General features: G+C 37.1%; 1 protein-coding gene across 1 annotated transcript in view; it reads right to left on the minus strand.

The window, feature by feature from the left end:
* Positions 1-3435: 3435 nt before the first annotated feature.
* Positions 3436-23417, minus strand: part of mtnr1aa (melatonin receptor 1A a) — a 69682-nt gene continuing 49700 nt past the window's right edge. Inside the window, exon 2 of the mRNA XM_030133709.1 lies at positions 3436-5163. Within this exon, the coding sequence (XP_029989569.1) occupies positions 4295-5163 (869 nt within the window). The 3' untranslated portion in view covers positions 3436-4294. The remainder of the gene's footprint in view (positions 5164-23417) is intronic.

The following is a 23417-nucleotide window of genomic DNA, read 5'->3' on the forward strand; positions in this document are numbered from 1 at the left end:
GGTATATGTATGTATAGGTGTGTGTGTGTGTGTGTGTGTGTATATATATATATAAATATATATATATATAAATATATATATATATATATATATATGTATGTGTGTGTGTGTGTGTATGTAAATATGTATGTGTGTATAGATCTGTGTATGTATATGTATTTACATATATGTTATTGAATTATGTGTTTATGTAAATCATATTATATTTGTTCATAATAATATAAAGCCAGAAACCAAACTATTTAATAATAAGTATCAGTCATATTATAGTATATAGTATAGATATGCTTAGACTAGGGAGGTTATTATTGTTATTAATTATATAAGGAGAAGGGGTGGGAGTTTATCAGTCATACTTCTTCTCACTCCTTTTGGAATATGTATTATATGTCTTATGTTTAAGTGTTTTTTGTTTATTTACTTTCTTCTGTTTTAACCTTCATATTCGAAATAAATACATCAATTAATCAATCAATCCATTTCAGCAATTAAAGTAAAGCGTCAAGTCCATAACTCTTCACTGATGTATTATTACCCTCCTTAATACTAAAATAATACTAAGATTTTACCCATCAGTAATTGACCCAGAACCTGAGAAAGTTAAATGCGTTTGTGTATAGGTATTAAGGTGAAGATATGAATCACCTTTAACATATAGTGTACTGGCAGGATTAACAATAATTAATAATCTATCAATCTATCACAGTTGATCAGGCCCACCCTCCAGCTGATGCATTCTCATATCGTCCGTTTAGGTTGTGATTTAAGGTTCAGCAATTTCCTTTTGCAAGCCTAAGGCCTAAACACTCACTGGTGATTAAAAACAACTAGAGCTCCAAAATAATTAGTAACTTTAACTCATCAGAATGTGTAATATCAACAGTATCTCATGTCTTATTGGGATATTCAGAGACTTTTTTTTCAATAAAACCCATGTCATTTGACAAATGGCAGTGGTTGTTTAACACTGAATTAATGAATTTCTGTTCTAACGATCTTTGAATTTACTGTGTTGCACTATAATTAGTAAATTGAACTTAAGAAAGCATCTGCTTTTCATTGAACACAGAAAATAATATTACAATAAATGCTAACAAATCACTAAGAAAAGGCGAGACAGAGAAAAAGACGTCTAAAGTACCAATGTGCAACATTCTGACAAAAATATTTCTAGTTCTTCAAGGATGAAAGTTCCATGACAAGTGTGGATGTTAAAATGTTAAATGTGTTTATGGACCTGAAACAAATGTGAGTGAGCAAAACAACATACAGGGTGGGGAAGCAAAATTTACAATGAACATTTAGTTGTTTTTTCTCAGCAGGCACTACGTCAATTGTTTTGAAACCAAACATATACTGATGTCATAATCATACCTAACACTATTATCCATACCTTTTCAGAAACTTTTGCCCATATGAGTAATCAGGAAAGCAAACGTCAAAGAGTGTGTGATTTGCTGAATGCACTCGTCACACCAAAGGAGATTTCAAAAATAGTTGGAGTGTCCATAAAGACTGTTTATAATGGAAAGAAGAGAATGACTATGAGCAAAACTATTACGGGAAAGTCTGGAAGATACTATTAAAGAAGAATGGGAGAAGTTGTCACCTGAATATTTGAGGAACACTTGTGCAAGTTTCAGGAAGCGTGTGAAGGCAGTTATTGAGAAAGAAGGAGGACACATAGAATAAAAACATTTTCTATTATGTAAATTTTCTTGTGGCAAATAAATTCTCATGACTTTCAATAAACTAATTGGTCATACACTGTCTTTCAATCCCTGCCTCAAAATATTGTAAATTTTGCTTCCCCACCCTGTACATAATGTAATTTACGGTTTTCATATACATAAAAGTTCTTACTTTTTTAGCATAAATAGTAACTTGAGTTGAAAGTGAATTGAGTTCATGTTTTTTTTTCTTGGGGGGGGGGGGGGGGGTTTAGAACAGGATTTTAAGAACAGAAATGTCAATACCGCAACAATAATAATACAAAATACGAACCAAAAAAGAAGAAATAAATGACTTCAAAACTTTTTTTTTTTTTTTTTTTCATGATCAAACAATTTAAACCAGTGTTTTTCAACCTTTGGGTTGGGACTCCATGTGGGGTTGCCTGGTATTCAAATGGGGTCACCTAAAATTTCTAGTAATTGATAATAAAAAAATAATGATAATTAAAAAATAAATAAAATATATAATAAATATATAATAATAAAATATAAAAAAATATATGGTGAGTTAAGAGAGACAATCCCAATCCATAAAAGACATGACAACCTGTGAGTCTGAAAGTGAAGCACTGTGGTACTGTTTATCTTTCAAATGTTCATTGTGGTCAGTTTCAGATGCTGCAGCTCTTTCATAATTCATAGTTTGAGTTATTGTTTGTTCAGTATTAATTGTCAGCCTTGTAAATCACAGCTGGACTGACTGTACATATCCTGACCAAGGAAAATGAAATTCTCACTTTGTGCAGTAATCTACACCTGGCTTTTCTGCCTCCATCCATAATAATATACATTATATAGACTAAATGTCGTCTACAATTAATGTTTATTTGCAACATAGTATAGCAAACTATTACATGATCAAAAACAAATTCATTTTAGCAAAAAAAAATTTCTCTGTTTTTAATATCTGGGGTCGCCAGAAATTTGTGATGTTAAAATGGGGTCGTGAGTTAAAAAAGGTTGGAGAGCACTGATTTAAAGACACATTTTAACTTAATTTTATATTTGGTGAAACAACCAATCAAAACAAAGAACATGTCTAGAAAATTGGGCTGGATGAAGGTGTGTGTTGTGCCAAGTTCTGTCCTCCTGCCAAGAGCTGCATGCCCGTCACAGGACTGAACACACACAAGACATTGTAATAGTTTCTAAGACAAAGCTTCAAACTGATGCAGTTGTTTTTATCAGGTTCTTTCTCCGGGTGAATGACCACATTCAGTCTCTGGGTTTGTGTTTTATTTCAGTTTTTAAAAAAAAATACTTTCACTCTTTTTGACCATTAAATAAAACACAAATTTAGAGCTCAATCAATTATTTGCTTTGTGTGTGTGTGTGTGTGTGTTTATACTAATCTCTTAAAAGAAAACTCAGACTTATCATCATCAGAATCCACAATTGGTAATTTTATGGTCTTAACACAACTAATACTAAATGTATTTTAGGGGAAAACGTAAATTATTAACATATAAGAGTCTGATGTTCAACTATAACATACTGTTCTCACTATATAAATACTGCAGCTCTCCTGTGGAACAATGGATTATTACCGACATCCAATCTGTGATCTTGAGTGTAACCTTCGACTGAAGAGGTTTAGCCCGTGAAAGAAACAGGTTGTAATAAACTAAATAACTGCAACCTGCTTTCACAGAAATAGAATAATCTCCCTCGTTGAAAATAAATCAAACTCAATAATAAAGTATATCCTTCGTCAATATCAGATTTTATTTTGCATATGAACAATTCCTGATATCCATGCATACAGTAAAATGAGCTCACAGGGTGGCAGAGAAAGATAGAATGAGAGAGAGAGAGAGAGAGTGTGTGTGTGTGTGTGTGAGAGAGAGAGAGAGAGAGAGAGAGAGAGAGAGAGAGAGAGAGAGAGAGAGAGTGTGTGTGTGTGTGTGTGAGAGAGAGAGAGAGAGAGAGAGAGAGAGAGAGAGATTTTACTAAAATATATATACTCCACCTAATGAAAGGGACAGTATTGCAAGGTATAAGACAGCAGCAACCCACTTGTTTTTTTGTTTTTTTTTGCACTCAATTAGTGTTACAGTGTCACAAATAAGATCATTAAAATTTTCTAACTTCATTTTGTAAAATTCTGTTCATATTTTCAACCACTGTTTTATAGAAATTATTTTGTTGGCCTCATAAAATCTTGTCTTCATTTTAACTGGAACCTGATATATCTTACTATATATCTACAGGACATTTCATACAAAATAAATACTCATATAATGCATGATACATGTACAGTATATCATCACTGTAAACATGAAAACAAAACAGACATCATATATTTACTGTACTACAGGTACTGCAAAAGTCAAACAAAAGTGCTTGATAAAAGACAAAGATAATATGCACCCTTGTTTTTGTTTTTTTGTTTTTTGTTTTTTTTTTTTTCTTACTGTGATTGTTTAGAGGTCAGATAGCACCTTATGACAAGTCTGTGGACAGCTCGCAGAAAAGAAACTGCTGTTTTATATGTATATTTGGTATTTTTACTTGTTACTTTCACAGTCGCAGCTTATCCATTCGTGTTCTGGAGTTCTGCTTCAGACAGAGTCCACCTTAACCTGGTTATTGTTGGTCATGAGAGGTGACGGTTTACTCTTGAGCCTTTCTCCTGCATCGTTGGAGCTGTCCTGGAAAAAGATTCGCGCCGTGCACACTGACACTACGATGCGCTTGTACTCACGCCGGAAGTTCTGATTCAGCACACCATACACAATTGCATTAAGGCAGCTGTTGAAGTAGGCCATGAAGTAGCTGGCCACAAATAACCACTCTGGGATGAGGGGGACCACTACCTCCGGTTTGATCGCTACAGCAAGGCCGATAAAGTTGAGCGGCGCCCAGCATACGGCGAAGAGCACAAACACCACGAACATGGTGACGAAGTTCCTCACGTCATGCGGCGTCAGTTTGGGCCGATTGTCTGGCTTGACCCTCCGCCTCACCTGTATGACTAATATCCAGATGCGCAGGTAGCAGTAGGTGACAATCATGATGGGTAAAATAAAATGAAAGAAAACCACGGCGATGGTATACGCCGAGCTGGCCGACTGCTCAAACGTGCAGGAGTAAACTCGTGCATCGTACTGCAGCGAACCCACAAACAGGTTGGGCACGATGGCTACTACTGTCAAGGCCCAGATCAGCATCACATAGCAGACTGAGTTTTTGTCACTGTACAGTTTATCGTACTTGAGGCTGTGGCAGATGTAACAGTATCGGTTGATGGCGATGCCGGTGATGTTAAAGATGGAGCCGATGACGCTGACACCCATGAGGAAACCGCTGATCTGGCAGTGGACGTAACCCAGGTTCCAGCCATTGTGGAAGATGGAGGTGAGGACCAGAGGGTACGGGTAGATGGCCACAACAAGGTCCGCCACTGCCAGGCTCACCACGAAGATGTTCCCTGTGGACAAAATCACACAAGAACACACACCATGAGTCATTGGCAAGAGAAGCAGAGGCAGCAGAGTCATCCAAATAAATAAGACAAGACAAGTGAGGTGAGTGAGGCAAATTATTCATCCACAAACCGGATGGAAGTATCTGACAGATTAAGGATTTTGCACTTTTTAGTAGACCTACTCATCCCAGCTTTCTAGCAGACATTTGTGCTCTGTTTTTTTTTTTTTTTTTGGGTAACACATTATAATAAGTACACACTATGAAGCACTAGTTAAGCATTAACAAATACTGAATTCATCCTTTATAAAGCATATTTCTGACATGAATACTCATTAGTATATGGTTTATAAGCACACTTATAATGGTTTTACTCATCATTCATAAGCTCATCTACACTGTGCTTAATGACTGTATTTTCATACTTTATAAATTATGGATTCAGCATTTAAAAATTTAGTATTGCATCACCTACGAACCAGTTACGATGTGCATTTATGCTTGCACATACACAATTCAGACGTGTACAAATGATTAGTGAATATGTTAGTGGGTGTTTATACTAACCCACACTTTTCTTTTCCAATAGATGTCCTATAAACAGTTATTAATACAGGAATTCATTATTTCAGGTAGTTATAAAGCACTTATACTCATTAATTAAGTATATGGTGTGAGCTCATCTAAAGTGTGCACTATCTATGACATATAAAGCATTTACAAATGAGATTTAAAGGTTGGCAATGCCTAAAGACTCACAAAAGTCTCAGTTATTCTATCAAAGGAAAGACACAGCACATGGGATTATTAAAACAAACTGCATGATTGAAGGATGAATGATTACGAATGATTAGTAAAACATTTAAAACTGTGCTTATAAACCATATACTAATGATTATTCATGTCAGAAATATGCTTTATAAATAATGAATTCAGTGTTTGTTAATGCTTAACTAATGCTTCATAGTATGTACTTATTATGAAGAGTTACTTTTTTTTTTTTTTTTTTTTTTACAAACATAAATGTCAAAAGGCTTTGAGAAATCGGTGCCATAAACCTACCAACATCTGGTATCCCGCCAAGTACCGAGTTGTGATTTATCATCCTACCATACATCTCTTCAAAATGGTTGGTTTACTTGATGACGTGATGTTGACATGGCAGTAAAAAAAGGGGTCAGGAATGTTCACTTATACACATATTTCTCTCATAATTTATAGGTTTGTTGTAAATTGTTTCTCAGTGGTTGCAAATTTTTTTTAACAAATGGGTGCAAATCATTATAAAAGCTTGTCTTATTGCTTTAACGTCGTTCCTCCTTTTAAACTCCTTGCCAAAACAATCATTTTTGAGCTCTGCTTGAAAGGAAATGGAAGTTCTGCATGAAAAGAGTGAAAAAACAGAACCCAGATGTATTTTTCTTTTGGGGGGGGGGGGGGGGGGGGGGGGTTGGAGTCAACATAATACCAGCGACAAATACAGCATCATTTAAACTGAGAATGAATGATGTTTGTACCTGACTGCACATTTTCACTCTGAGTACAAAAGCTAGTGTGGATGTATTGGATCTTTACTTGATGTAAAGGGGATATAAAGCCTAAAGACCTTCACCCAAGCAAAGATATTAATCATTTAGGCAGCAGCATTACTCTGCTATCCGTGACAATATGATATATACAAAAAAAAGAACCATTGAAGTACTGCTTTGATGATACTGTGAAGAACTCTGGGCAATAATAAAAGTGTACATTTTCAGTAAATATGGTAAAATATGCATAACACCCGCATAAGCCTTTAGAGACACAAAGCAGTATTTGTTTTGGTTGCTGCTTTGTTAAATAAGCCACAGGGTAAAGGCCCCAAGGCTAGATGTTGAGAGGGCATGCATCTGCATATTTTTGTCTGGTTTGTGCAAATGTTTCTGCGTGTGTTTGTGTGATTGTGTATAATTAGGGACTGATGGATTTGCATAAATACATGTGAAAGTTTCCCCTGATAATTTGGTGGATTGTTAACTTTTGATGTTAATGAACAACGAAAAGGACCTTGTCACTAAATAATCCATGTGTGACAATTGTGATCTTCAAATCTATTTTTTGTTCAAAGTGATGGGAAAATAAAACACTGCCATTGCACACCACAGTAAAAAAAAAAAAAAAAAAAAAATCATAATGTGTCATTGAAGGATACACTATTATTTTTTTCATTTCCTCAACAGACAGGCGGTACATGAAATGGATGGACGGTACACTAAATCTAGGACTTTGCCACCACACATCGGAAATCACATCCAGAAAGTTTTTAGATTTTTTTTTTTCATGTAGTCAGACTTCGTATCTCCACATTAAAACTGTGTCATTAATGGATACACAGCATCTATTAGGGATTTAACGATTACGGTATAACGATAAACCGCCGTAAAATTCCCAACGGTTAGTATTACCGTTTAAATTCTAATTATCACGATAACCGTGTTTGATTACCGCACTTTGAAAACTCATGGTTACTGCTCATTTCATGGAGAAGCAGCAGCACTCCAGGTGCTAGCTAGCTAGCCATCTATCTATCTATCTATCTATCTATCTATCTATCTATCTATCTATCTATCTATCTATCTATCTATCTGTCTGTCTGTCTGTCTGTCTGTCTGTCTGTCTGTCTGTCTGTCTGTCTGTCCGTCCGTCCGTCTGTCTATGAAAAAGAAACTAAAACAACTCAAACTTCATATGGAAAATGGTCAAACAGTGGCCATAAGGTGACATCTTTAATGCACATTTGTATATTTGGTTGTTTACATGTTAATATTTTAATGTTTCTGCCAACAGAAAGTACATTGTGGCTATTATTTTATTTCATTTTATTTTATTTTTTTCAAAATACAACTTGGTTAAATTATTTCAGTGTGTGTATAAGTACTTTTTGAACATTTTGAGCACAATTTCAACAATATCACGATAATAATGACAACCGTGATAATTTTGGTCACAATAACCACGATATGAAATTTGCATATCATTACATCCCTAATGTCTATACAAAAGTATTTACCTCCATGTAGTGGTGGATGATATGGCAAAAATATCATATCATGATTTTTACAAAATAAAATCATGATCTTGATTTTATCACGATTCTTTACATTGATCTTTGAGACTAATTTGCAAGTTTCCGAACAGTGCAACCAAACAATTTCCTTATGTAAAACATAGCCCTAAAAGAAAAAAAATAAAACAGACAATTTAGCCCAAAGAACCTTTCAGAAGATTTTTAATTTAAATAGTTTGTGCAATTTTGCCAAGAATGTGAAGAACATACTAAGAACATACACTAAGAAGATACTAAAATGTAAACAACACTCTGATTAAGTGCACTCTTGAACATAAAAACTGAACTGCACTTGGTCTTTGAGGTAGCTTTCAACAAACATAAAAAGTTAAAATAAATAAATAAATAAATAAAATACTGAACAAAACATCACTGAAACTAGAAAAGCTAGACACTAGAGCGCAGACCTCCGCCAAGGCAGTTCAGCCACAGTCACAGTCTGTGTAAGTAGGTCTCCATCAGGCATTCACATCTGGACATATTTTTACTCTATTTTTGGTAAAACAGCTCAAGCTCTGTCAACAAGTTGAACAGGTTTCAAGCATAAACAGCCTTTTTTGAGCCCAGCCACTAATTCTCTTTTGGATTACTGTTTGGACTTTGACTCGGCCACTCCTGAATTTTCATCTATATGCTTCGGGTCATTGTCTTTCCAGATGGACTTCAACCTGGACCACCTGGACCAGCACAATGCTACCACCTGCATGCTTCATGGAAGGGATGGTACATTTGTGGTGATGTGCAATATTTAATGGATAAAGAGTGCCATTTTGGCCTCATCAGAGCAAAGAATCTTCTCCTAGCTGAACTTGGAGTCTCCCACATGTGTCTTACTGAACTCCTGTGGAAATTTCTTCAACGGTTTCTTCTTTTGTTGCCTATAAACCTTTGACTGGTGAAGAGTCTTTGCAACACTAGTCGTACGTACAGTCTCAAAACCTGAGGCTTTTGATTCCTTCAGAGTAGCAGGGCTCTTCATAGCCTCCCTAAGCTTGTGAGGACATCCTGCTCTAGGCACATTTGCACATGTGTTGTACTCCTTCCATTTCTTAGAGATGGATTTAACTGAACTACAGAAGATGTTTAGTGACTTACACGCTAAATGTTTCAATAATCTTTTCTCTGAGCTGATACAATCACTAATAATCGCATAATAATCATAATCTCTTTTGCTTTAGTTGTGCTAGACCTCTGCTGAAGTAGGTCAGGCACTTTCAAGGGGGTGAATATTTTTACAGTGACTTATTTTACACTATACATTATTATTATTATTATTATTATTATTATTATTATTATTGACAGCCAGTAAAAACATTTTCACCCTTTCATTAAAGAGATTTCCTCACTAATTACATTCTTCACCACATCCAAAGGTAAATACTATCATTCAACAATTTGAAAAAGAAAACCTTGTGGCTGAATTGAATTGAATTTTTTCAATTAATCTGACTTGTATTGGGCAGTGCAAATGCAACCACAGTGCCCAATTTCTGACATTAAATTAACATTTGTAAAGAAAAATATTCCCCTTCAACCATACGTCATGAGCAGTTTTTACATTTTTATTTTGCCATTAAATAGTGGTGTAAACTGTTATAAATCACATCCACAAATTTTGGTGCTCTCAAACGGAATCTCCTACAAATTCATATATATAAGGCTTACCCCCAGAAATAACTGTGTCCATGCCTTTTTAGTATATCTTGACAGTTTCATCAAAAGAGGGTCTGCACTAGTACTAGTGTTAGTGAGCCTGGGCATATAAGGTTGATATGCACTGTTTCTAGAAACAATGGCAACATAATTACACATACCATGGAAGACATAGTGTGAAGAGGTGGAAAAACAGCGACTAAAATGCTCAACTTTTTTTTTTTTAATTATATGAACCTCTGCATTTGTGCATTATTGACTGTTGAGTGGTCTGTTAGGAAGACGTTGGAGACTCCCAACTCCCAGCCACATAGCATTTTCACAGCTGTCACTTACATCAGCAGTATATATGGCAGTAAGCAGCACATTACTGCCTAATGACAAGCTGAGATTCACTTTTGCCTACGTGACAACATCCTATCACAAATGACAAGATGCATTTATTATATGTCAGATGACAACTAAGCGCATTGTATATCTCTGCAATCACTGCAGTGCAAGAGGCAATTTCATTCCTGTGCTGACATTTTGTCTGTCAGTATCAGACACAATCCCCTGGACCTGCCTGCAGACCTGTCACTCTCACCTGAGCATTAGAAGCTCACCACTGATCAGGCCAGTTTCCTCTTATCTGCTGTAGAACATAGCAACTGCTCTACTGCCACGGCCTGCACATGGCTATTAATTAAGTTTTGTCCTTTTTTGTTTATGTCATTCAGCTGCCCTCTATAAGGAATTTGGTGCACCTGCTGTTGTCACAGGATCCCGTGGCTTTGAGGAAGCTTAACTGTATGTCTGTGTGTTTCCGATCACGTGTATACTCATGTAGCTCTGTCTTTGTGAAGAGCTTCAGGGTAAGGACATTTTTAAAAAATGTCCATTCAGAGGGCTTTTTGAAGGTTGAATTTACTCAGTGGAGTTTGCTCCCATGTGGTCGTGTACAATCCTGTCCTCCGGTTCAAACACATTTATAGGTCATTTAGACACCCACTTAATTACACCCAGTTACATCCTGTTGTGCTCCTACACCTGGTTTATTACAACTCACTGTTGCATCCTGCTGTTTCCAACACCTAGTGGTTGTAACCCAAATCAGACTGGGATGTGACGCTCCTCGTATATGGAGGACAGGTCAGGGTGGACGTACCCCAATAATAGACCTGTGGACTTAACACAGGAAAACCAGCGTCTGTGATCCACTTCAAACCAACAGTAAATATTCTTTTTTTTTTTTTTTTAAAAACATCCTTTTATTGATTTCATGCAGGATGCAAACCATCAATGTACAATATGACAATTGAACAGATTCTAAATATTCATTTTTACCCTGCCTTCTGAAGAGGAGGCAAGGAGTATTGTTTTTACTTATAATGGGCAAAATTTCACATGTCTGTAGCAGCAAAACTATTGGTTGAAGTCATACCAAATTGGGTTTATAGATTGCCAGTGACCCAGAATAGATGTGATTGCATTTTGGGAAAAGTAGGTCAAAGTCTAAATTTTTAATGAACTTTTAAAATCTTTTTTTCTCTTCCCATTTACTTATAATGGAGAAAATTTGTCTAATCTGTCTATGTCCATGGTGCAATTTGTTGGGGGGGTGGGGGTGGGGAGGATCAACCCCCCCTCTGGTTTTTACATCCCTACTTCTGCTCAATGAATTTCATCCTCGGGGCGGGGGGGACAACCAACCAACTGAAATAACAGGCAGGTTGGGACTGAGTTTTCTTCCACCCATATCCTACATTACTGGCACTAATGTTCACCTGAACTGAACTGTTGCCAGTCTCAGAATTCATGAACGTCCCAATGCACTGGGGCACCGTAAAGGCGCGGGGGGGCAAATTCATAGGGCCCAGCATTTGTGGGGGGTCCATAGAGCAGTGGAGGGGGTCCAGTGGATAGAAGTTAGAAGTTGTGAAAACGTCATGTAAGATCTGCTTTATAACAGAGGAATAGAACCCGGGAGTTGGACATTGAAAGTATGTAAAGTTTCACTTTCGCTTCACACCAGCATTAGTTATGTTAGTTATGGGCCGCACACCCACATATATAACTGCTGCAGCTGCGGGTTGTTGTTCTTTCACATAATGGCAGAAACTCACATGTAGCTAATGGATGGAAGGAGAATGCTGATTGAAATAGTGACCCACAGACAGGATTTTTCCAGTAGTACATCCTGTAAGCCTGACTGTAATGAATAGACTTCAACCACACTTACTGTAGTTTCTTGCCATCATGGCAACATTCAATTGGGTTAAACCAGGACTTCTAGGCTGTCATCTATCCTGCTGCCTGCATCCATCATTTTGTGGAATTTGAGGCACTAAACCAACAATCTGTCTAATCATTTTTGGGGGAATTAACCTATCATGGCATGGCATGATGCTTTGGCATGAGTATGTCATGTTGTGTTTATGTACATCAGTGTTAATGTAGATACAACATGTAGCTGAGTAGTGCCCCTAAAACTCTGCAGAGTTCCATAGAGACTTGAATTGTCATTCCACATTACATGACTTATTTAGAGGTTGTAGTCATTTAGTTGTGATAGTAAGGTTTTGGTACCCAGAGGCAGCAGACAACACTGGTAAACACACTGCTGACACATTACCACCTTTATGTACAGTGCATACAGCGCCTGCCACAACTGGATACAAGGTTAATGGGAATTGTAAAACTGCACCAAAGCAGTAAAAGTAAACAATAACACAAAGGATGTTAAAAGCTTCACTGAGCTGACAGAAAAGGCAGAGTCAGTTGATTATTCTTTATGGATTTGTCACATAACTGTGCACAACAGTCACATGTACTTGATCCATAATTAATATAAAACTATTGATTGGTAGAGCGTAAAGAGTTGAACACAAAGCTCCATGCCTATTACCGAATGAGAACATGTTTTCCATGTTTTTCCAGAGAAGGTGCTGAGAGAAGCTGTGAACAGTCAGCTTCACTGGGTTCTCTTTGCATCCCTTGGCTATTCTTTACTGTAACAAGACTGTTAGAGGATTTTAAACTCCCAGTCACTCAGTATTAACAGCCCTGACCTTGACAAGGTCATGTGGTGAAAGACCCACAGGCAGCTGGCTCTTTTGACTGTTGGACTCTCTCGCTCACTGTCTCTGTCGCTGTGACTAATCCTGTGATTGACGCATCAGTCTGAGTTTTCATTTGGCTCGAGGAGAGATAGCCCAGTGCTGTGTCCCTTTTCCATTTCCACAATCCTACACTTTGGACCAATTTCTGTTAGGATTTAAGTACAAGTGAAGCACATCTGAGGTGTTTTTTGCTACTGTAGCTGGCAAAGAATTTTGATATAAACAGCCAAAATAAAAAAGATGTGGTGTCTTTAGATGGATTCCAGCCACCTTGACATTGTCACATTCTGTATTGTTGCAGCACGAGGGATGAAGTGATTATGAGGTGTAATGTTTAAAGAAAGGTTTTTGAGAAGCCCTAACAATGAAATACATAATTTACATCCAAATTACCTTTTAATGACCAAAACAATACATATATTATTAAATAATTTTGCCTGTAATAACATCTCTGTGTGTCCATCAGGCTGGAACATCTAAATGAGGATTTTCCTCAATTCTCAGGGTACAGTTATCCAAGCTGAATGTGAAGCATCGGTGAGCAGATGTAGTGAGGTGTTTCCACATATTTTCCAAAGGGATTTAAGACCTGGCTTTTACTGGGTCATACAGGGACTGTCACTTTCCTGTCCCAAAGCTATTCCAGTGATATGGCAGGGCTGTGATTTGATATGGAGCTTTGCATAAGTGCAGTCAGGGGGACTATTTTTTCCCTTAAATCTTTTGCCTTCACTTGTTCATTGACTGCTTCCATTTACTGTAATAATTCAAGGTCTGCTACTTCTCTTCTCCATTCACAAATTTTGTCTCCTATGCTTAGGGTCAAAGTTACAGTTTAAGAGGTTATGATCTCTTTGTTCACATTATCTAATAAAAAATAAATAAATAAAAATCCCACTTATTACCTCCATGCAGGAAACACAATCTAATTAGCAGCCTATTTCCACAGCTTGTTTAAGGTGGGCAAGTTGTGGCTTTCCTCTGGCATGCTCCTCAGAATCAGGGACATTATTGATCCACTTCTTGGCCAGATGCAGAGCTACCGCTGTGGATATGATGACTTGAGAAGGAATGAGATGTACAACCTGTCTTTGTGGGATTTAGTAATCGCTGAAGAAAAGTTAGTGAGTTCTGCATAGCCAGCCTGTGTCCACACTTTGTTTTAGTACTGCGCCAGGGCTGAAGATATATATTCCTGAACCTATCATTCATAGTAAAAGGATTAGTATTTCCCTGTATTTCAGCAATTCATAATCATCTTTGGCAGCGCTAAGGGATGCAGTGACACTGTCTCTGCAAAGAGCGTGCAAAGAGTGGAAACTTGGAATTAACATGGCTGACATGATGCAAAAGAAAACACCACGAAGAACCAAGAAGGAATGACTTATACCACAGTCCAAATCTTCATTAAAATAAGCCATTTTTAATGTGTAGTTCTATGAAAGCCACAGCGGTGTGCTCATTGCTGAACACTAAAAGCACTTGGCCACCATCACATTGTTTGGTTCATTATTTAAAGGTTAAGATAGCAAAATAAAGACATTTCTTAACAGCAATAAAGCATAATCTCTGTTTAAAATGCCTACTGTACTGTCGTCTATCCCAAAATAAAGACCCTACCCTCATTACCAGCATCAACACTGGTCAAAGGTCTGATCAGTTTGGCAGTTTTTCCAACCTAATTATGAATTATCTTGGATGTGAACTGGGAGCAGAAATAAAGTCCAAGAGCTAATCTATGCTTAATCACTGACACTTTGGAAATCATAAACATACTTTCTCTTGAATCTGCTAGCTGTAAATCCTGTTGGAAGCCTTTACATTTGGCTAAATTTATCTGCCCTCCAACCTGTCCCTTGTGGTATGAAGCAATTGCAGTCTTCACACCACATCAAGGATGTTGTTAAATTGCTGCCCACTAACTCTAAAATCCTTTGTATTAGAGCTACAAAGTAGTATATTGTGTTGCATAACAACTCTTATCGGGCTTGTGGCCTTTCAAAATGTATTTCTGGCAGAAAAGTGTTGGCAGTAAACTGGGATGAGACACTTGTGTATTGAGAGAAAATGTATATGCATATGGGTATTTTTTCTATGACTAGATTTCACCATTCTGTCATTGTATAATAGACTAGCATTACTCTTTTTTTATATACTTTTAGCTTTTTTTTCATCTTAACCCCCAGCTGGAGGATGCTTGCCCACGTCCTCTGTATGGATAGAATGAGGTTTATTGTATCTATCAAAGCAGCATCCACAGAGACAGATGTTGCCACAACAAGCTCCTCCTCCATTTGCCTGATTACCAGGATGACGCCACATGCAAACATCAGTGTCACTGTTCCACTGACATGAGCCTTTAGTCATCTGACAGGAGGGACTGTTGCCTTTCAAAATGTGCCATATCTGCAATTCCTGCAGTTCTGTTCATTACTTTTAGATTCTTTGTCACCATCCTAACTGTTGCCAAACGGAAACAGTACTTTTTTTTCCTCCTCTTTTTTGATAAATGGTGTAAATGGCACCTTTATGTTCAAGGCTGATCTGAAATTATACTGCAGTGTGAAGTCATATTCTTATGGAGAGCTCACTTCCTGGGTCTATTGCCAAAACCTCTGAGGAAAGCAGTGGCTTTTGGCTTCAATTGGGCAAAAAATAAATAAAATCCACTAATAACCTTTCAGCATACTGTAATTCAAGTGGTCTAAGAGGGAACTAGACACCTCTCTTGGCTCTGTCTTTGCATAGAGAAGAGGTTTGTTCCTATTGGCTGTTTTACAAATTATCACAGTCTGATCCACACTGTTCCCACCTCGCCCTTAAAACTAACTGGGACCAAACATTTGCCTTTAGGCTGTGGATCATCCTAACAGAATCTATGGCTGGTTATATCGATACTGCATTTTAATCTGAAATTATATTTTATGGTTTTCTATTTTTAACCAATTTTCAAGGTTTTTTTTTTTTTTTTTTTTAATTGTGCCTATTATTGTTTTTATTCTTAACAATTGCAGAAATTTTGTTGAAATTTCAAATCTTGATTTACTTTATTTTCTAAAGTTCCGTAATTTGTTTATATTTTCTCCCTAGTGTTTTAATCTCACATTAGTTATATTTTCATTGTTCTTTTCTTACCAATGCCTATGCCCCGTCTATTCCTTGTATTTTATTTGTTTGTTGTAAAGTATACATACATACATAAGTGTAAATGCACACTTCTATACACTTGTTGGATGAGAAGAAGGCAAGGGAGATGGAGTTATTCTACAACTTTAAACATTTTTAGCAAATCACTTCTTTTACATGATCATCACCTACAAATGTACATGATAAGACAAGATAAGATAAGATAAGACTTTTTTTATCCCACCATGAAGAAATTCCACAGATAACAGCAGCAACATGCAACAAGCAAGTGCAGAGAAAAAGACAGGTAGAAAAACCACAAACAAGTGAAAAATGAAATATGAGGAAAAAAATGTATCTTATTTATCCATACTAAACCCACTGCACCTATTGCTTGTTGTATATTTAATAACATATTCCCCTAACACTCTATGCAGATGACTGTCTAATTTCCGTTCATATGCATCTCAGGTTGTGAATGGTGGATAATTAGCAATAATATGCCTTCACCATTGGATCCATATCTGAACAGAGGATTGTGAGGCCACATGTGAGATTTACTGTGCATGAGCTGAATATGTCAGCCTGAACACACAATGCATTTAAGTGCTGACTGCACTAATGAAGTGGGCATTTTATTACCCAGGGTCAGAAGTCTGCATACCTTGTCAAGGGGAGTTACTGAGGTCAGACCGTGAATATGCACAAATAGCCAATCAGGGCCCTGGAGTCTGCTGCCCTTGGGTGATCATTTTACAGAACTTCATTTTAATGTATGTTAATGTGTGAAAAAACACCCAGGGAATATGAATAGATTTCAGTATGTCAGGAATATGTAAAATCTGATATTAATGACACTAAAGAGAAATGCATATCTAATACTATGAATTTCAATTTTAAATGACGGGATATTTTCAAAGCAGTCCAAGTTAAGTATGAAGTGAGAGGCCATACATACTACCCTGGTGCTTTTCTGACCTTGAAAAGTGCATTGTCTGCTTTTGTATTCACAGTGCATGATGGGAGAAACATGCACATGTAAAACATTTGTTGAACAGTGAGTCTCAGATGTGTCAAAAGCATCCAGTACAATTATTGTTGCAGTGGCTCAGCAGTCTGCTTGCTTTGTTTATAGAACATACTGTGCATTACGGTCATATTTCACAACACAATATACACTTTAATCTTAATGAACCCTGAAGCTTAGATGTAAATGTCACTTCCTCAAAGTAGCAAGACAATCAGATAGCAAATAGGTCGGCCTTTAGACCAGTGGAGACATTGGACACAAAACACATTCTCAAGGCCATTGTTTCATACAAATAATGTTGAAATTTTTTTTTTATCACCTTACTACTTCAGCAGCAAACCTGATAACTAAATAAAAGTACTATTAAATTACCAAAACAATATAACTTACCCCTGAAGTTAAAATATGGCTCAATTAGCTTATTATCGGTGTTCAAAATTAGCTTAATTAACTGGCCAAAGGGACAGCAGATAATTGAAAAAACAAACAAACAAAAAAAAAAAAAAACAACTGCAGTCAAGCATGTTTTTTCACAAGTGTTTTTCAAAAATATGATCTTATATGACTTTAGTAAAACAGTAAAACACCTTGAAAGCCTTTACACTGGTACTGGAGATGTTTTAATAAAGTGTGTAAATCAGCCTGTGTAGAACTGAAAAAGATATTGTTATGATATTAGCATTATTATTATCATTATTAAATCCCCTGAGAAAATAACAAAACAATAAAAGATAAGGATCCACTGTATGTATTTAAACAAAGTCAAATTAGAAAACTGGACAGAAATTACAGGCCTGAAAAGCACTGTCATCATTCATAGATATATTTAGACTTTGCTTATTAAACCATAACACTGCTGAAAAAAAAAAAAAGAACAACAACCATAAAAAAATGTCTGTGCTGCCGTGCATGTCAAACTCTACAGTTCGTTCTTTCCGGATTTATGCATTACATCCTGTCACGCACCCAACATTTCATACATAGAGAAATCCCAGGACAATTAAAAACATCACTCTAAACTCGTCTGTTTTCCATCCTCTCCTGCTTCTTTTTATAATTTCATAAGTCATTTTGGAATCACTGTGCAACAAAAAAACACACCAGACTGTAAAAAGAAAAAAAAAAAACCCCACATGAATTAAACTAGCAAAATTGTTAAAAGTAAAAATGAATGCTATTGTTTAATGCTATTGAATGCAGTGTTGTGCCTCTGAGCAGGGGCGCTGCTACCAATTTTGGGCTCCATGAAAGGTAAACATTATGGACCCTTTCATAAAATTCAGGATCTTTTTGATCTGTCGGAGCAGGGGGGGTAGTTATATGGGGGTGCGGTCCATACATAACATCATTTACGCTAACGTGAAAATGAAACTGAAACTTAACATGCTTTCAACGTTCGACTCCTGACTTCTATGCCTCTATTATACAGCAAATCTTACATGAAATTTTCACAACTTCTACTCCAGTGGTTCCCAACGTTTTTTGGCTTGTGAACCCATTTTAACATCACAAATTTCTGGCGACCCCAGACATTCAATACAGAGACTTATTTTTGCTAAAATTAATTTGTTTCTGATCATGTAATAGTTTGCTATACTATGTTGCAAATAAATGTTAATTTTAGATGACATTTAGTCTATATAATGTATATTATTATGGATGGAGGCCGAAAAGCCAGGTGTAGATTACTGCACAAACTGACAAGTTTACTTTCCTTGGTCAGGATATGTACAGTCAGTCCAGCTTGGATTTACAAGGCTGACAATTAATACTGAACAAACAAGAACTCAAACTATGAATTATGAAAGAGCTGCAGCATCTGAAACTGACCACAATGAACATATGAAAGATAAACAGTACCACAGTGCTTCAGTTTCAGCTTCACAGTTTGACATGTCTTTTATGAATTGTGATTCTCTCTCGCAATTCTCCATATATTTGTTATTAGTATGTTTTTTTTTTTGTTTTTTTTTTAATCAATTACTAGAAATATCAGGCGACCCCAACACTGTTCTAGCCTGTATCCACTGGACCCCCTCCACGGCTCTATGGGCCCCCCACAAATGCTGGGCCCCATGAATTTGTCATGTTTACCACACCTTATCGGCGCCCCCAGCCTCCGAGGATAAACTTTTGTGCATTACCTGTACATTCATTATCTGTGCCAACATGACCCAGCACTTTGCGTGTTATATTTGGCATTGTGTTATTTCAACATAAACCTCTTCTAAGAAAACATTCCCTTTCATTAGAGTGCCAGGTGACAGCTCATACATGATTCAGTGATCAGAAACTGTGCCAAAAGTCTTGAATAAAGATTAGTCCTTGATGAATGAGGGGATATAATGTGTTTATGTGAGAATCTGTGCCTGTGTTGATGTTGTGAAATTCACTCAAAATGTCTCCCAGCTACCACTATGACAGGAGAAAAAAAAAAAAAAAAAAAAAAAAATCGGATTATCAAGGCGCTCCATCCAGGGTGGCAGCTCCCGGGTGTGCACACAGAAATGTGACAAAATGCACACTGCACAACTGCAGGGTTGGAACTTTACTCTAACTGCAATAACAAAAATAATAATAGTGCAAAATAGAGAGAGAGAACAGCGAGCGGTGCAGGAAAAGAGAGAAAATGACAGAGTGAGACATGGGTGCAGCCCTTTAAAGGGTGATTATGTCCCTGGGTCACTATTGGATTTGCAGATATTGTGTTTGTGAATGAAGTCAGTGACAGGCATGGATGATGAGACTTCTGGCAGGTTTAATCTCTTCATTTCTCTGACAGAAGCTATTTCAAGAGTAAAAACACACCCTGAACATTTAGTATACTGAGAATAAAACACTGACAAAACACAAAATGTTAGTAGCTTTCTTAGTTACTGTTACATGTGGATGACATGGCTAGAGGATCATATGGTTATTATTATTATTATTATTATTTTTTTTTTTTAATTTCAGAAATCAGATTTTGAGCCCTGATATCTGTTTGAAATGTACGGTGTATTGACACACCAGAAACTCAATGGATTTCTCTTGTTTGAACACGGTATGACATTTATAATTCCATGCTTTCCCCCACAGATCATTGTTTTGTTATTTCTCATTAATTTCTTGTCGGCTGTCAGGTAATTAATGAGAATCGCTGTATTATTTGGCCTGCCACAGTTTCATAATGAACCGAGAATTTTTTTTTACACTTATCATAATAAGATTTTAACCTTGTGTTTTTCTTCAGCAAAGCATCTGTGCAAAACTAGGATTACTGCACAGTTGGATGTCTCTTTCCACTCGCAACTGAATGCAGTCTGAGCTTTTTTTTTGCAATCCTCAGCAGCAGACAAAAATACATATTTCACAAAGTGGACAAACCAAATACTTTTCATGCTGACAGATTGTGCTTTATGGGGCCACAGACCTCGTCGCACTCGAGAATACCACTGGATCCCACTTTGAGAATCACTGCTGTGAAGTATCACTATAAATGCACTTAAATACACTCCATAGATTATACCGAGGCTACAAATGACCAAGGATGCAGTGCCTTCACTAAAATAGCATATTTATGGTGTAATATGAATATTAGTGGAGGAGTGGATTAGTGGAGAAATTTTATTTTTTATTCAACCTTTATTTAACCAGGAAAAATTGCATTGAGATTAAAAATCTCTTTCAAGAGTGTCCTGGTCAAGACAGTAGCAGCAGAAGTTACACAAAATAAAAATCACAGCCATACATTAAATCTTACATTACTGTGTTGTTCTGTGTGTTTTTATGATGTTTTGCCTTCATGTCAACTGTCTTTCTTGTCACCTGCCTAGGGAGTACAGATGGAAATTAGCACTGCTGCTACAATCTGGCATATTTATGGCTGCAATTGTTGTAGATGTACTGTCCCTAATGAATGAATGAATGAATAAATAAATAAATAAAAAAATCCATCATACATCCACACTAAAAATATACATAAAACACAATAAAAGTCAGTTCTAAAACCATACATAAATCATTAAACTATGAACATACATACAAAACACCATCAATAAGTTATAACAACAATGTTCCTTAAAAGCGTCTCAAAGCAGAACCTGATTCAAGCAATTAGAAAAAAACATCTACATCCTGATTTATCCTTTTCCCATTCATTTAGAATGACTTCGAATGTATTTAAAAAAGAAGTATAAACAATGTTCCTTTTTTAAGGAGGAGATCTGTACAATTCCCCTAAAACATACATGATGAATCAATATTGTCCACAATATTAAATGGCCCCATCACTTCAGCTGAATTACTGTACAGACAATCTGTTTTCAGTAGTTGCAAGAATGGAGAGGAAAAAAAGAAGTGCTTTTGACATGGATTTACTGCTGCTTTATTTCCACCCTGGTGTGGCGAAGGAAAGAGGGGATTTACAAGTGACCTGAAGTGCCCTCTCCACTAAGGGAGTATAAGCCACAATCAGCACTGGGGAAAACAGCATGAATGCACTGCCAACCTGATTCGTGTTCATATGACCATCCACACTGTGGCTGATTGCATAAACCACAGTGCTCGGAGTTGCCTGAAGACCATTTAAATGTCAGAATCAAGTGTTAATCATGACAGTTATGCACCACATCAGCAATACTAATTAAAAAAAAACTGTTTTTGTGGGCTGTTTGAAATCAAGATTAATTCATGACTCAAGACATGTGGGGATGTTTCTCGACATGTGCTGCTGTGTAGCTCTTTCATCAGATGGAACTGTTTCCTGGTTGGTATGAGATTCCTTCGAGAGACTACCAGGTTTGGACAAATTGTTCTTTGTCAGGCACAAATTTTAAAACAGTGGTGCTTTCTTTCTCTGATAAGATAGGAATTCTGCCAACAGCTGCAAACTTCAGATCTCAAGTAAGTATTTTGTCTTTCCCTTAATTAAGGAACAATTAATGAGTTCCTTTTGCATGGCACTGTCATGATATCCTGTGGGGTTTACATCCCAAGTGAGATTTTAACAGATCCCATGTGAAATTTGAGGATCCCAGATTCGCTAAGTGCATATCCCGTTAAAACAACAACGGAAAAAAAAAGTTCTCAATCTCAAATTGCTGGGGATCTTTCTCACAGCAACTACTGCAATTTTGAGGATTATGTGTTGTGAAAATACCTGTCCGCCACACTTACTTTCTCTAGTCAGGGAGCAGAGATGACAAAACACCACGGGTGGTGTCACACTGGATGTCAGCCAGGCCCCCACAGCTGGTGGCCTGACACAGCCTGACAGGTCCAGTCACGTCTTCCAGATAAAGCCCCCCAGACAAGTTGTCCAATGTCATGTTGTCAATCTGATTACACAGTCTTCATGTGTCATGAACCGGTGGCAAAACAGGGTAGAAAAATTAACCTGTTTGTCAGTCCCTACATGGAAATAAACTCTTTTGTATCTTTACTCATCCTGCTTAACATCAGCCTCTTATCCATATTTGACCATGTCTGACCATTCGTCTTTCCGTCATAACACTTTCGACAACCATTTGTGTTATTGTATGGAGGTTACTGTACTTAAGATCCCCTGAGGAGCTGTTGAGTTGGGTGAACCATGTGGCTACAGCTTTTCTGGCTGCTGGTGCTGCTAAGATTTACAGCTTTACAGCTGCTCCACAGTGAGCAATACTCAGCTGTAGTATCTGCTGGAAAGTAGAGAAAAGCACTGAGTAATATTTGAAGATGTTTTTTTCACTTTAAGATATTATTTGTCTTCTTACATTCAAACTTTACAATTGGATTGAAAATAGGACATCGCTAACACAAACCTGCATCTGAAGCTACAGAGAGTCCTTGAATGAATAATGCTGCTGAGTTCTTGGCCCATCAAACAGTCATTAGTTGCGGGGACTCCCTGAGGGTAACTACCCACCAGGGATTTCCCCAAGAACTACATATCTTCAAAGGCTGTTTTTACATTTGCATTCACGCCGCCAGTAAGAACAGTGTAGTGACGTAAGAGCCGACTGGTGGAGGATGAAGCCATGTCAGCTACATGGAATAGAAGCTGCTGTTTGTTGCGTTCTAAGTTTTATTACCTCCGCCAAAGAACAGCACAGGTTATGTTTTCACCGGGGTTTGTCTGTTTGTCTGTTAGCAAGATAACTCAAAAACTTATGGATGGATTTGGATGAAATTTTCAGGAAATGCTGATACTGGCACAAGGAACAAGGATCTGCCTTGGCAGAGGTCTGCGCTCTCTGAGTGCTTTTCTAGTTTATATG

The sequence above is a fragment of the Sphaeramia orbicularis genome, chromosome 1, assembly GCF_902148855.1.
Source record: "Sphaeramia orbicularis chromosome 1, fSphaOr1.1, whole genome shotgun sequence".
Taxonomy (NCBI): Eukaryota; Metazoa; Chordata; class Actinopteri; order Kurtiformes; family Apogonidae; genus Sphaeramia; species Sphaeramia orbicularis.